At 39.3% G+C, this 14,356-nt stretch overlaps 2 protein-coding genes across 3 annotated transcripts in view; both read right to left on the bottom strand.

Annotated features, from left to right (window-relative positions):
* The window catches only part of kdm6ba (lysine (K)-specific demethylase 6B, a), a 105,149-nt gene extending 95,787 nt beyond the window's left edge, over positions 1-9,362 (bottom strand). For both annotated transcript variants that reach the window (XM_036596687.1, XM_036596686.1), the window contains exons 1-2: positions 9,287-9,362; positions 220-430 (exon numbers count right to left, since the gene is read on the bottom strand). The gene's annotated coding sequence lies outside the window, so the exon portion shown is untranslated. The remainder of the gene's footprint in view (positions 1-219; positions 431-9,286) is intronic.
* Positions 9,363-13,489: 4,127 nt separating this feature from the next.
* The window catches only part of dnah2 (dynein, axonemal, heavy chain 2), a 211,978-nt gene continuing 211,111 nt past the window's right edge, over positions 13,490-14,356 (bottom strand). Inside the window, exon 88 of the mRNA XM_036596629.1 lies at positions 13,490-13,722. Within this exon, the coding sequence (XP_036452522.1) occupies positions 13,568-13,722 (155 nt within the window). The 3' untranslated portion in view covers positions 13,490-13,567. The remainder of the gene's footprint in view (positions 13,723-14,356) is intronic.

Genomic DNA, 14,356 nt, shown 5'->3' on the forward strand with positions numbered 1-14,356 from the left:
CTTTACATTTGTAATCATTGCCTTGCTTATAAGGACTACAGACTGGCTGAAAGAGGCACCTGTTCACCTGGGCTTCTCTCTCTCTCTCACACACACACACACACACACAAAGGCACATTTGTCCACCTTTTGAAAGAATATAGGAACATGCTAGTGTAATCTATGACTTGGCAAAAACAATGGCAAAAACAACTAAAGTAGTAGTGATGTAAACAGTACCTGCCGATAGCTGCTCGGTGAACAGCACACAGATAACTCCATCCTGACTGAGCTGAAGCATCATCCAGCTCTGTTCCTTCTTTTACAGCAGACTTTCATCCCTTTGGCCAACTGACTGACAGGATGCAGTCTTGCTTCAGATGGTGTCTGACCATACAGAACAACTCTTATGTTGGCCAGCCAAATTTTAACCATGCTGGACAACCGTCCACTGTGGAAAGAATGAATGTTAAATTAGTGTCATGTGAGGAACTTTTCTTACTTTACTGGAACACCGGAGTGACTATTCTGATACCTGTGGAAAATTTAACTGTAATTTTAAATCACCTAAGAAGCAGAGGTAGATATTTTAGATGGGTTTACCATAACATGAACACCATTGCTGGACCTTTGTTTTTATTAGAGCTCACAAAGAGAAGTGTTGGCTTTCAACTTATAGAAACAAATGTAATGAGAATAAGAAAAATGTTTTTGTGTTTTTTTTATGTCTTAATACATACATGAAAGCTCTGAATGTTGCAAGAAACTGGCAACATTCTACTTTATGCTGAAGCACAAAGGAGTAATTATCTGGACCTTACCAGTGCAAGTGGTGCCATCTAGTGGATGTTGAGTGTTTATTCAAAGCAAGTCACAAAGGCTTAAATATGACAACTTACGATTTAATGTTGTTTAAATTTTATTATATAGGGATAACGATAAAATAAGACTAATATTTTCAAAAAATGAAGAGTTTCACTGAAAAATGCTGTATATCCATTCTTAACAAATTTCAGACATACAGAGTCCTTGAGAAGAATAACGGCTGATATTAATGGAAAACACATTAATCAATCACAGTATAAACACTGACGTCATGAAAAAAGAAACTTTTCAAAAATGATCCACAACACAATTTTGCAATGAAACCTTTCAAACAGAAATCTCTGTGCTGGGATGGGGTGGGGTGGGCAATATGGCAAAACATCATGACACTTTGAAACATTAAGTATTACAATTTTTAGTTTTAATGAGGTTTGGTAAGTTGAAGAACCAGCAGTACCATATAAAAAAAACAACTACTAAATACTACAAATTCTATCATTTCTATTTGACGTTTTATGTACTATACTGTGCTAACTCCAAATAAACAGAACCAATCATGCTCCAAACATGCAGTTTATTAGTGCTTTTTAAGTATTGACAAAACCCAGGATATGCTCAGAAAAACACTGTAACCATGTGATGTGCAGTACTTCTTAATTTCTCAGAAAATGACAGAGAAACACGACAAGTAAAAATAATAATATTATGAAAAAAATGGTAAAAATCTTGAGGTCTGGACTCTGGGGTGGTCAGTCACCAACAACTTCTTTGCATGATTTTTACGTTTTTCATCTATATTTCTTTCTCAGCAAGAGCATCTCAGCAGAGACACATCCTTTCAGATCCATAGTGTTGAGTGTCTTTTCACAGTGGGAGAACAGACAGAAACACCTGTGGATTTTTTCAGATGTGAAGAGAGAGTGGAGCTTGATTTTCTCCTCTCTCTCAAAGATGAAAGCTTTAAGTTCTGTTTATCTGATAGTGACAGTTTTGGTGGTCTACCAGATCTTGCACTGTTGGTAGGAGTCACAATTTCTCTGTATCGTTTAATGATTTTTTGTACTGTGGTTTTGGAAACTCCTGTTTTCACTTATTTTCACTTGACTTTCCCCTTCATTATATAAGTGTATTATTTTATATTTTGAATAGAAATTAACAGTGTGTGGTCTCTGTTTGTACAGTACTGTAATTAATTACAACAACGATAAATATCATTAAATATCATAACCCCAATGTAGGAAACCCTTTAATGCCACATAGTCATACACTGGAGCTGCGGCTGGGCATGATGCAAATTGCAGTACGTACGGTTCATATCAGTTCACTCCTCTAAGTCTTATCCTGGATCAGTTCCCGTTAAGCAACATAAAGCCATTCATATAGTTATAGTTATCTAAAATGTTTGTCTTGGGCAGAATGTTTGAATATGACAAAACAAGTTAGAGGCTTGAGTCCTGCTAATACTGTGACCAGCATTAACACTGAAACATTTATGAAGGCCAGATAGCAGCAGGTCAGAAAACAGGTGAGTTTAATTAATAGATTAACTTGGCATTTAGTCAAAGGGACATTCACCCCATGTCTGAGATAAACTTCAACCTGCCCTGAGGGTAAAGAGCATCAGAGAAACAGAATACTTGTACAGATCCTGTACCTATGGATACCACAGTGTTTAGCACATAACGTGTAAAAATGTAGTACGTGTGTTAAAAACAGCAGTGTTTGAAAAGCCCATATAAGAAAACTGATTTTTAAAATAAGAGTTGGATGTATCATGTTTATTAATTATTATTAATAATTAATTAATAATTAATTATACCACTTAGTGCCTGCTATCATGTAAATACAACAAATCTGTCTTACATGCTATGTAAATATGCAAATAGATATGCTTTTATTTGTACTCTCTTATACTGTAAGTTATGTCTATTTTTTTTTTTGTCTGCATAGTTTATGTGCAATCATATGTCTTGCCACTGAAACACTGCAATTTCCCTTTGGGATCAATAAGGTTCCATCCATCCATCCATCCATCTAAACTGTTAAGATTTTAAAACATACCATTCTCTCCCCAGTCCATATAGTTCATATATGGAAAATAAGCTGAGAAACAGCCCATTCTGAATTGGTTTGTGACCCACATCCCATTTACATACAGGAAAACCAACACATTTACCTACAGGCCTGCCTGCTCCATTCAGTCTACTGCAGTATAACTTAGGTTGGACTGTCTGCAACCCAGACTGTGTTCTGAATGAGGCATGGAGGACAGCCAATCAGAACAGAGCTCATTTACATATACCAGTCTTAAAGACACGGTAACACAAACAGCCTGTTTAATTCTAAGGGATAAAGAGAAGCTGATAATAGTCATGTAAAATAAATGATGACTGTGTTTGGTGCATAAACCTACAAAAATGTCAAAAGTTATCCTCAGTGAAGAAAAATAATAATGCAAGACAATATATGATATGAGCCCTTCACCATATACTCACCGGCCACTGTATTAGACTTCTTCTAAGAGCTTCACCTTGCTGCTGTACAGTTTGAGAAAGACTGGCCAACTGCCGATGCACAACTAGGCTCTGCTATCCTTTAGCCCTTCATCAGTGGTCAGTTTTCTAAACACGGAACTGCTTTTGGCTGGGTGGCGGACCACTCTTAACCTAGCGGTGACACTGATGTGTGTAAAAAACTGCAGCGAAAACTGCTGTGCCTGATACACTTGTACCAGCGCAACACACTACTATGCCACTACAATGTCAGCCCTCCTGAAAAAATACCAATAGAACCATTAGGATTAAAACAAGATGGTTTTGTTTCATAACAGGAATTAGCTTAATGGTTTTCAATTCATTACAGACCACTAGTTTCCAATAGGACACCTTTAGCTCCCACTAAGATACGAACAAATGCATCTGGAATTAGTTTCAGAACACCTGTTAAACCATTAGACTCCTTTACACTGTGATATTAATCCATCAGAAAAACACAAAACATCATTACTGACTATTGGAGACCACCAGGAGCCAACAGAAACTTTTAACGGTTTCTATGATTTTTTTCAGCAGGGAACTGCTGGAGTGCCGGAGTGGGTAATTGAGAGGGTCGGGAGAATGTCTGGTCACTAAGAGCTCGGGGTGGGCGGTACACCGGTATAACGTTCTCTCATAATGAGCTTTGTCATACCGTGGATGCCGTGATAATTCCAAATACATTCAACCAAACTGCGCCGCCCCGAGATAAACAAAACATGACCACGAACAGCTTAAATAGCTATTCTAAACTCGACAAAATGGCGTTTTAGACTAACCGCCCCGCTGAGCGCCGCCTGTAGTCGCTCCAACGTTAATCAGTGGTGGTTTTCCAGGGCGCGCGCCACGTGCATACAGCATCATAAACATGTTCAGTTTTGCGGGTCGCGCTGCGCGGCGCTCGCACGTATATTTACTTCTCGAGGCGCTTCGTTTTAATTCGTCTGTTTCGCTCCGTGTTGGACAGAACAGTCACCCGTCACTCCGGGTTGCCAGATTCGCGGTTTGCCCGACACATCTGGTTAGTGTTGAGGTGCATGCAGGTAGAAACTATCCAGCAACGCGGAACGTGTTTGTTTGGTCTATTTTGTAAATACACCACCATTTTAAATGGTATTGTATTTATTAAAATGGTAGTGTATTTACAAAGTACACTACCATTTTATGGTAGTGTATTTTTTTAAGTTTGGACACATTTCGGTCAGTTTCACACTGTTACAGCTCTCACAGCGTTTCTGCTGCTGTACAGCAACAAAGTCCCACACAGATACTGATTTACCAAACGAATAAACAGTCAAATCTGTCACGCTGTTCAATAAAAATATAATTTTTAAAAGAGCGCTGTACATTTGCTTTGACAGCGCTCTGACTTGGGATTAGGCGATCGTTTCAAGCCTGGTGGACCAGGAGGCTGTTAAACACGATGAAGAAGAACGAATCAGCAAAATGGAACTGAGGATGAGTGAAGAGGTAAAAAGAAGAGGCTGCAGGAGAGAACCACTAAAACCTGCTTCTATACTGAAGAAGCTCCTAGAGTGTGTGGTAGTACTTACACAATGAAGAACACTTTTTAGTTGCTGCTATAATACTACTACTACTACTACTACTACTATACTACTACACTTAATAAATAAATAAATAATAATAATAAAAATAATAGCAACAATAAAAACAATGATACTATAATAACAATAATAATCACTATTTTGCAGTGTTATATAAACCAGATGGTTAGGCCATCTAGTATATATGACTAATCTCCACTCTGGTGCTCCTTTATAGACACGCCCATCACAGAAAGGTTCCAGAGAATAGGTTATTACTTGCTATGTTGAAAAGCACACAAATCTTATAGAAGCCCAGCAGGCATATATTTTTTTCACATCCACTGCAAGTTCAGTGTTTCTCACTTGTTTAAAAGGTGAAAGGTCGCATTATTCACATCTCATAAACTCATGTATCATCTAGAATCCCAATTTTTCCAGTTGTAAACACAACTTTGTTGGCCCTTCACGCGCAGTTTACAAGCAGGATAACTGGTATTTCCCAGTTTCTGACAGCACGCAAACGCAGCATTATAGGACTCCGGAAAAGCTCATTTTATACTCTATTCACACAGATGTAAATATTTATGTTGGTGTATCTGCCCTGTGATGGACCGGGAACCTATCCAAGGTGTTTCCTGCCTTCTACCCAATGACTGCTGGGATAGGCTCCATCACCCCCCCGTGAGCCAGAAGGATAAGCGGCTTAGAAAATGTTTGCGTGGGTGTGTGTGCGCGTATAGATGTAATGGAAGAAAACTTTCAATATTATTTAGTGGATTTGTCATGTTTGGAACCAGCTAACGAACTCTTCAAGACCATCAATAAGGCTTATTTTATCATTATATAGTTTGGCACCCCCCTGGAGTTGGTTAAGATACACTCTGATTTCATTTAGTTCAATATGAAGCTTAACAAGCCTGAAAGAAATACAATAAAACTGCAATTGCGTGTCAGCGTGGTGGAACTATCCCATAATGCAGCACGACGTGACGTCCATTCCCAAGCCCTATAATGCTCAAAATGCTATAACGCTACAAAAGCTGAAACGGGCTTTGTGAAAATGTCGAATCAAACGTCTAATGGTACTGAAGAACGGACTGAAGATTAATCAAGAAGCACAGTCATTAAAAATGTGCAATGTGTAATGATGTGGAATGTAATTTAAACAGCCGAACAGAAGCTGAGATTTTGGAACAAGAATGCTTATTTGCTCACAGATGCTGATATGACTATTTAGATACTTGAATTCTGTAATTCTGTTGATACCATTAAGATTCTAAATTTGATACCCCACCCCACCCTACTAGAAAAACCAGCAAGGACCAGCTTTGCTGGTCATCTCCAAACCCAACAATACAATGTTTTTATGCTGGTATGCTGGACAACCAGCATAATCACACTGGGGTGACTAGCTAATCCAGAACCAGACTAGTTTAGACCACCATGAAACGCTTGCTGGTATGTGCTGTTTTTTTCCAGCAGGGTACAGTCACTGCCATGTTCAGAATGGTCCACCACCCAAAATATAACTGGACAACAGTGGTCCTACAGTCAGACACTGACCAATGATGACGATCAATGATGAACCAGGTAGAGGGCAGCTGACTACAGATCGGTGCATTTACAGATACCCTCTTATTCTGCCTACAGCCTGCTTTGAGGACAGGGAGAACTACTGCACATCTACTGTAGAGGTCCTATGAGGTACAGTGCTGTGAAAAAGTATTTGTCCCTCACCCAATTTATTGTGTTTTTGCTAATTTGTCACATTTAAATGTTTCTGATCATCCAACTAATTTTAATATAAGACAAAGACAACATGAGTAAACATAAAATGCAGCTTTTAAATGATTATTTATTGAAGATATAGATTTATTCAAAATCTACATCACCCATGTGAAAAAGTAATTGCCTCCCTAAACCTAAATGGCTGCGCCACCCTTGGCAGTAACAGCTGTTTGCAATAACTTGCGATGAGTCTTTTACATCACTGTGGAAGAATCTTCGCACACTCTTCTTTGCAGAATTGTTTTAATTTGGCTAGGAGGGTATTTTTGAGCATTAACTGCCCGTTCGGGGTCTTGCCACAGCATCTAAATGGGATTCAAGTCAGGACTTTGACACGGCCACTCCAAAACCTTAATTTTGTTTCTTCTGAGCCATTCAGAGGTGGACATGCTTGTGTGCTTCAGATCATTGTCCTGCTGCATAACCCAAATGTGCTTGAGCTTCACGTCACAAACTGACAGGAGCCATTCTCCTTCAGGATTTTCTGACAGTGAGCAGAATTCATGGTTCCTTCAAATAAGCCAAGTTGTCTAGGTCCTGTAGAAGCAAAGCAGTCCCAGACCATCACACTACCACCGCCATGTTGGTGTAAGTATGATTTTCTTATGGTGGAATACACCAGTGGCATCATGTGATGCTTTTTGAAACCTTCTAGGTGTGGAAGTAATCATGCCTGGGTGTGGCTAAAGAAGTTGAACCCAAGTTAGTTGAATTTGGTTAAATGGCCAATTTAGTAGCTAAGGGGACAATTAACTTTTCACATAGGGCCAGATAGGGCTGAACAGCATTTTTCCTTCAGTAAATGAAATCATCATTTAAAAACAGCATTGTGTGTTTACTTGGGTTATCTTTGTGTAATATTTAAAATAGTCTGATGATCTAAAACATTCACATCACACATAATCTAAACCGCTTATCCTTCTGGGTCGCGGTGGGGCGCTTCTAAAACATTCAAGTGTGACAAATTTATGAAAAAAGAAGAAATTGGGAATTGGGGAAAAAATACTTTTTTTAGAGCACTGTAGGTGTTTGTAATAAAGTGGACTGTGGGTGTACATGTGGACAAAATGTGACTTATCAGTAAACGAACAAAAGATTACAGCCCATGATGAACAGATAAACTGTGCTGTATTAATTGGGACATTAATTATCAGCATCAAATGAGGCATTTATAGTCCTTTGTTTAGATCTTTTGCATAATAATTAAAATGTAGTTCCCTCACAATGATTTTGCGTTCCCTACAATACAAATACAATGCATTTTACAAGAAAATGCACAATGGGCCACATTCACCTACTGTTCTTAAGAAGAAATTTCTTCTTAAAACCCACTTGTGCAGTTTACACAAAGATTCTGACATTCACCAGTGTTTTCTTATTTGGGTTTTGTTCTTAGGTAAGAACAGAATCTACACACACTCAAGAGCACAAAGGTGTGAACGATTCTGCGGTTTCAGAACACGTCATGAATCTGACGTAGACGTTTCCTTAGGATCTTCCACAAAAACAAATTTAGGAAAGATTTATGGAAGATATTGGTGAATAAGGCCCAGTGTTTGCGAGAGAATGCATTTTTGCTATGGCACATTAACAGAGGCTCAGTAAAGAACACACTGAAAATGGTGAATTCTATATTTATTTTATATAAGCAAAATGAGACTAAAATCCATTGATCAATGATTTAGCAGAAAGAATTCTAACCACGTCAGTGTTAAGTCTTTAATTTAAAACAGTGTGAGCTGAAAGGCTGGGCGCAGGAGGAAAGTCTTGTGTGGTGACGAGGCGCCCCCTGACGGCGCTGAGCGGTACTGAGTGGAGGGAAAAAAGGGGGCGGTGTCGTACAGCAAGAAGAAGAAGAGAGGAAGAGAAAAACATGGCTCAGAAAAAAATTCAAATGTTCTTCCTGGAAAATCTCCGAACCCGCCACAACTTCACCACATGACATATGGGGAGGAAAATGCGCCGCTCAGTGCAGAACACGAGCAGGCCGAGTTTCATTCAATGGCCGCTATTACCTAACATTTAATTATTTATATAAGAACAGCACACGAAGGGCTCAGAAGCGTTTATCTAATACTAAAGCGGCGCACTGGGTGCCTTCAAAACTGCTGTGTTTAGGCCACCATGAAGGACAGTGTGCCGTTAATGTGAGCTGAGAGAGAGAGGGAAAAAAGAGAGAGAGTGAGAGAGATTGCAACATCGCTAACTCCCACTCGCTTCCAGTTCAGAGTAACTATGATCTCATCAGTTTCCATATTACTGGCAGGGGAGGTCAACTTCAGTACCTACTCATATCACTACTGCTCGTTAACTAGTAGGCTAGGCTGCTCACTTTCATTTACGAACACAGATGTCACTAAAGGACGAGACAAAAAAAAAACGGCGTCTAAACACGTGTAGATGGCGCTTAAACGGAAAAGGGCAGGAATTATACAAGTGGTAGTTATTAATCCACGCGCTCTTCATCTTCCACTGAAATGTCGCTGCATAATCTATCAGCCGCAAGCAGCGTTAAACTACATGACACCTCCGTTCAGCGGGCGGAGAGGAGATGAAAAGCCTCCTATCGTAGCACTGCACTAACTGTTAAAGTAGAGAAAGTCATCGTCTTACCTGTTAATACACGACGGTTGGAGCTGGGAGGTGGCTTCCTTCTCCTCATTGTAAAAAAATACTACAAGCTCCAAAACGCAACTGCGCAGTTTCTTCTCTGAATGAACGTCGCAGCTCGAATCATGACCGCGTTTAAAGTCACTCTTCTCAACCCTGATTCAGATGTAGCGCATTTTACACGCCTCGCTGTGAAATACGAACTGCACACGCAGCATGAAATTTCTGCTTATGAAACCAGCAGCGGAGGCTCGGTGATGTGCGCCGTGAAAACGTGGCCACAAACATCATCGGTGGCACAGCGGCGACCACAGACAGCCTCCCTCTTCCTCTTGTTCTTCTAGTCTTTTCCAAAAAGGGCCCACATCATCTGCGCACGCTGCTCCGCGGGGCTGCAGTGCCTCTTCGCAGAGTCCACAGCAGTTCCTGAAGGAAGAAATCCGTGCCCACTGGAAGCTCGCGCCCGCCTGCAGGTCCGCTGAGCGCGAGCCACGCTGATGGCTCTGTTTCCTCGCCGGGTTCACCGCGAAGCTTTGGAAATTGCGCAGTTTTAATTCCATATTGCATTGCACTCTCTCCTCTCTCTCTCCCCTTGATGTTAGAGTGGAGAGCCCCGCTTCCTCCTCCCTCTCTCATGCAGGTTATTTTCGGTGGACGGCTCTCGGGCTGCCCCGCCTCTCTTCTTCTCCAGGACACACACACAAACACAGACACACACGAACACACCGACTTCCCAAAATTCCAGGATTGCTCCATTCTTTCCCGAGCAGCTGGAATAACACTCAGTGACACGCAGTAAATCCTGCGCCGTTGAAGTTTCTCCACTCGCTGGAGCGTAAATTACCGCCTGGTGATGAAGCATTAGGAGCTGATTTACTGGTCTGCTGTCATGGCCGTTAGCTGTAGTGACTGTGTGTGTGCAGAATTACAGCAAAGTTTCCTCTCTCCTGACGGGAAGCTCTGACTTTTCAGCTCAGCACTGTTGGAGAACCTGTGGTTTTCTTCTGGCTCTCTGAACATTCAGATGGCGTTACTGGCCAACCACTCACATTCATATCAGCATCTTTCAGGTACTTATATTTAAAGTCTGTTTCAGCTCATCACATTCATTTATTTTCAGTTACCCCCTTTTTATGGCCTCAGCTCATGTAGAGCCTAAAAACTGTGCTGAGAACTTTTAGCCTCTCTCTCTCTCTCTCTCTCGTTACAGTTTACAGTGAATGGATTTCCTTTACGAGAAGCCTTTGAGACTTTTTGAAGCTGTATTATCTATGTACTGGAAATATGAAATACAACCATTAACTGAGGATTGTGACAAACTACTATATCATTAATTTTCAGTAACATTTTCTATTTCATTTTGCTTATATAAAACTATTTAACAGAAAGTCAAAAACGTATATATATCTGTTACATCATATAAAACGTATATATATATATATATATATCGATATATATATATATATATATATATATATATATACACACACACACATTTCATCAATATCAAAACATCACATCTGCAAAATGATAACTTTAAAGTAATGTTTGTCCAAATAATTTTGGGCGATTTCTTTTGGTCCATTCATCATGAAACTTACACACAAAGGACAGGACAACAGGCATTTTCAAATTATGTCAAAAACTCAAAAACGACAAAAATGGAAATAGGAAAAAAATAGGAGGTTTTGTTCCGAGAAGCGATATATACTCTATACTCTAACTCTAATGTATATATCTAATATCCCTCAGAAATACTAATCTGATATCCTCCAGATGTCCAACCCATAACAGGGACACAAGTGAAGATAAAAATATAAAAATGATACGATAGGTGTCATAAAAACATATAAAGAAGAAAAACGTATGTAAGTATATTTGTGCCATATTAAAACGTACAGAAACAAAAAGTCAAACCAAGTGGTATCTATTTTAAACAGATCAGGTTTGCCCATGGTTAAATGGTGTCCCAATTTTTGGGGCCACTGTAAGAATCAAATTAATGGAACATAAATGGTTTGCTTTACTGTACATAAATATGTACTTCTATTGATATTCGTACTTGATTAGTTAGCATAGTTATAAACTAGCATAGTGTAACTAAAATGAGTCACACTTCTATGAGTGTCCGTCAGGTACTTTTGTTCAATGATTTTCAACTCATCACATTCACTTTTTTTTCAGTTTCACTATGTCTACACTCTATCCTTCAGGGATTTACCCAGCCTGTGCTGATAAAATTTAGTGCTTATCTCTGTAGATTACAGTTTACAGTAAATAGACTTCTTTTATGAGAAGTCATGAAGACCTGCTTGTTATCTGTGTCCTGGTTGTATAAGATGCATCAAATTATTGAGCATTCTGTCAGATTACTTTAATTAAATAAATCTTTAAATATATGTTTAGTTTAGCTTGTATAAAACTGTTTACAGAGGGTTGAAACATACTTTGAACATGTGTAAAATGTACAGGACTGTGCAAAATCAAAAACCATCCTTCTTTAATGTCCCATTAAAAATGCCCAAATGTTACTAACATTTTCAGCATTAGAGGAAACAAAACAGAAAACATACATTTAAAGTCGCACAAAAGCATCAACAACTAAAATATCAAATATTTTAGTACAGCTTTTATTCTTTAGTGAGACTTGCTCTCAGTTTTTTAAGGAAATCTTCAAAGATATTTTTCCACACCTCCAAAGTTCCGTCTGAGAAGTTGGTTGCATTTTCTGCTTCTGACAATCCAGGTAATCAAAATTATTAGACTCAGTACTCCATAAACCTTTACTCCACATCTCAGATGTCCAGTTTCGGTGTTGTGGTGCTTTTCTTTTTATTTGTCTGTTTCCTCTTGTCAGTAGTGGATTCTTAACAGCTACACATCCTTTCATACTCATGGTGTTGAGTTGTCTTCTCATGGTGGAAGCTTGGACAGAAACACCTGCAGACTTTTCTGAAGCAAGAGTGGAGTTTGTTTTTGTGCTTCATCTAAAAGATGAAAGCGTTAAGTGCTGTTTATCTGGTGGGGACAGTTTTGGTGGTCTGCCAAGTCTTGCACGGTTGTTAGGAGTTAAATTTTCTCTGTATTTTTCATGTTTTTTTGTTTTTTTTCACTTAATTTGCTTTCACTATCCTCTTCCTTACGCAAGCAGATTACCTTACATCTAAATGAATCACTTGGCCATTTTGATTGGAAATGAATAAATGAAGGGTGGTCTCTGACTTTTGCACAGAACTGAATAAACTCAGATGTGTATAAAGGAGTGCTTTGCTATACAAGGATGTGAACTGACATTCATGCTTGAGTCATTGAGCGCAGTTATGAACTAGCTAATCATTTTCAGTTCATCACCACATGCTGATTCTAGGAAAAAATAGCTATGCAGTTGGATGCAACCAACCCCAGCCAACTACTGAAAGAAAATCATGTTTGGTTCTGTCTCTCACACTTCCCTCCCAGCCCTCCGTGTGGCCTGAATGGATCTGAGGTGGGAACATTGAATAACTGTAATGAATAATCCCAGGGGACTTCATTCTCCATTTTGGGACTCAAAAGATGTCGTTCCCTCCCTTCTTCCCATTGCGTCCATTAAAAAAAAGAGAGAGAAAAAATCTGAAGTACTTTGAGCAACTACAATAGCGCCTTGGAGGCCCAATTTAAATTTGAATTCAACATGTTGCTATGAGCACCCCAACAACCAGTTAGCGGTACACACACTGCCTCAGACGTGGAGCTCAGTAAAGAGCCCCTTACAGTCCTGAGGAAGTCTTGCTCTTTCAGAGGAGGAGGCCTGTCTGAATACAGCCTTGAACCAAGGCCCCCACTCTCTCTCTCTCTCTCACATGCACCCTCTCCCTCTCTTCTTTCCTCAGAACTATTCTTCAGTTTCACTTTTTCTGGACTCCCTCTTGTTTTCCTCACTCTTGCAAGAATTTATCCCAACCCGTGTAGAGCCTCAAGACAGTCCTGAGAACAGCGTTTCTCTCCCACTCTCTCTCTGTAGTCATTTTACAGGGATGAATGAACGTCTTTTAGAAGAAGTCTGGGATACATAATTGTTATCTGTGCCCTGGTTGCATCAAATACAACAAATTAGTGAGCATTCTGTGAGACTTGGATTAAATCTGTGTTTAATTTTCAATAACATTTTGTGTTTTATTTAACTTACAAACTCCAAACATAAAACTATTTACAGACTGTTGAAAACTTTTGCCTTTACTGTGCAACATGAACATGAACTTTGAAAGTATAGACCTTCATACTGTGTGTATATGTGTTGCCTTTCTAATTGTCCAGACTCATCAGTAGTGCTGTTCCTCTCTTGATCCAGTGCTCATAGGGCACAGCTCCTGATTTCAGGTCCACTCCCACCACAAATGAAGGGCGCCCGGCCCCTCCTGAACGCACAGGGAAGTAATAGCAGGGACAAGAGTACATACCTATACACAGAGCAAGAAATGTAAAATAATTATACACAATAGACACAGTGAGAATGAAAACCTGAATCCAAGTCATTAATATTGAGCGTCTCCTAGGGGTGGCCAATACAGCAAACATATAACCTACAATGATACTTCAAAATATTTTCACAGACTGAAAAATGAAACGGATTCGCTTGGCCAGTATTTAGTTTTTCTGAGGTCTGATAAGTTGGAACAGACAAAAAAGAACCAATAGTGCCACATTAAAAAAATAAGTCCAGTGTTTTGTATTGAACATGCTGCACCACACTAAATCCAATTAAACAGGACTAATTATGCTCTCTTTGTAATGAAACATGCCGTCGATCAGTGTTCTTTAAGCACGGATGATATCCACAATATGCTCAGATAAGCATAATGTGATGTAATTTACCATGATAACGATATTGTCACCTCTACTGACATTGTTGCAGATAAAGCAGCTGCACAGAGCACACTTCAAGTACATTAAAGTAATTAAAATACGTTAGGCTTCCAATTACTTACTATAATAAAATAACTTTGTTTTATGTGCATAGTGCAACACATTTGTTTTGATATGGCCCTAAACATGGATATGTTAAGTGATATCATTTTACTTTTTTTTTAATGT

The sequence above is a fragment of the Colossoma macropomum genome, unplaced genomic scaffold, assembly GCF_904425465.1.
Source record: "Colossoma macropomum unplaced genomic scaffold, Colossoma_macropomum, whole genome shotgun sequence".
Taxonomy (NCBI): domain Eukaryota; kingdom Metazoa; phylum Chordata; class Actinopteri; order Characiformes; family Serrasalmidae; genus Colossoma; species Colossoma macropomum.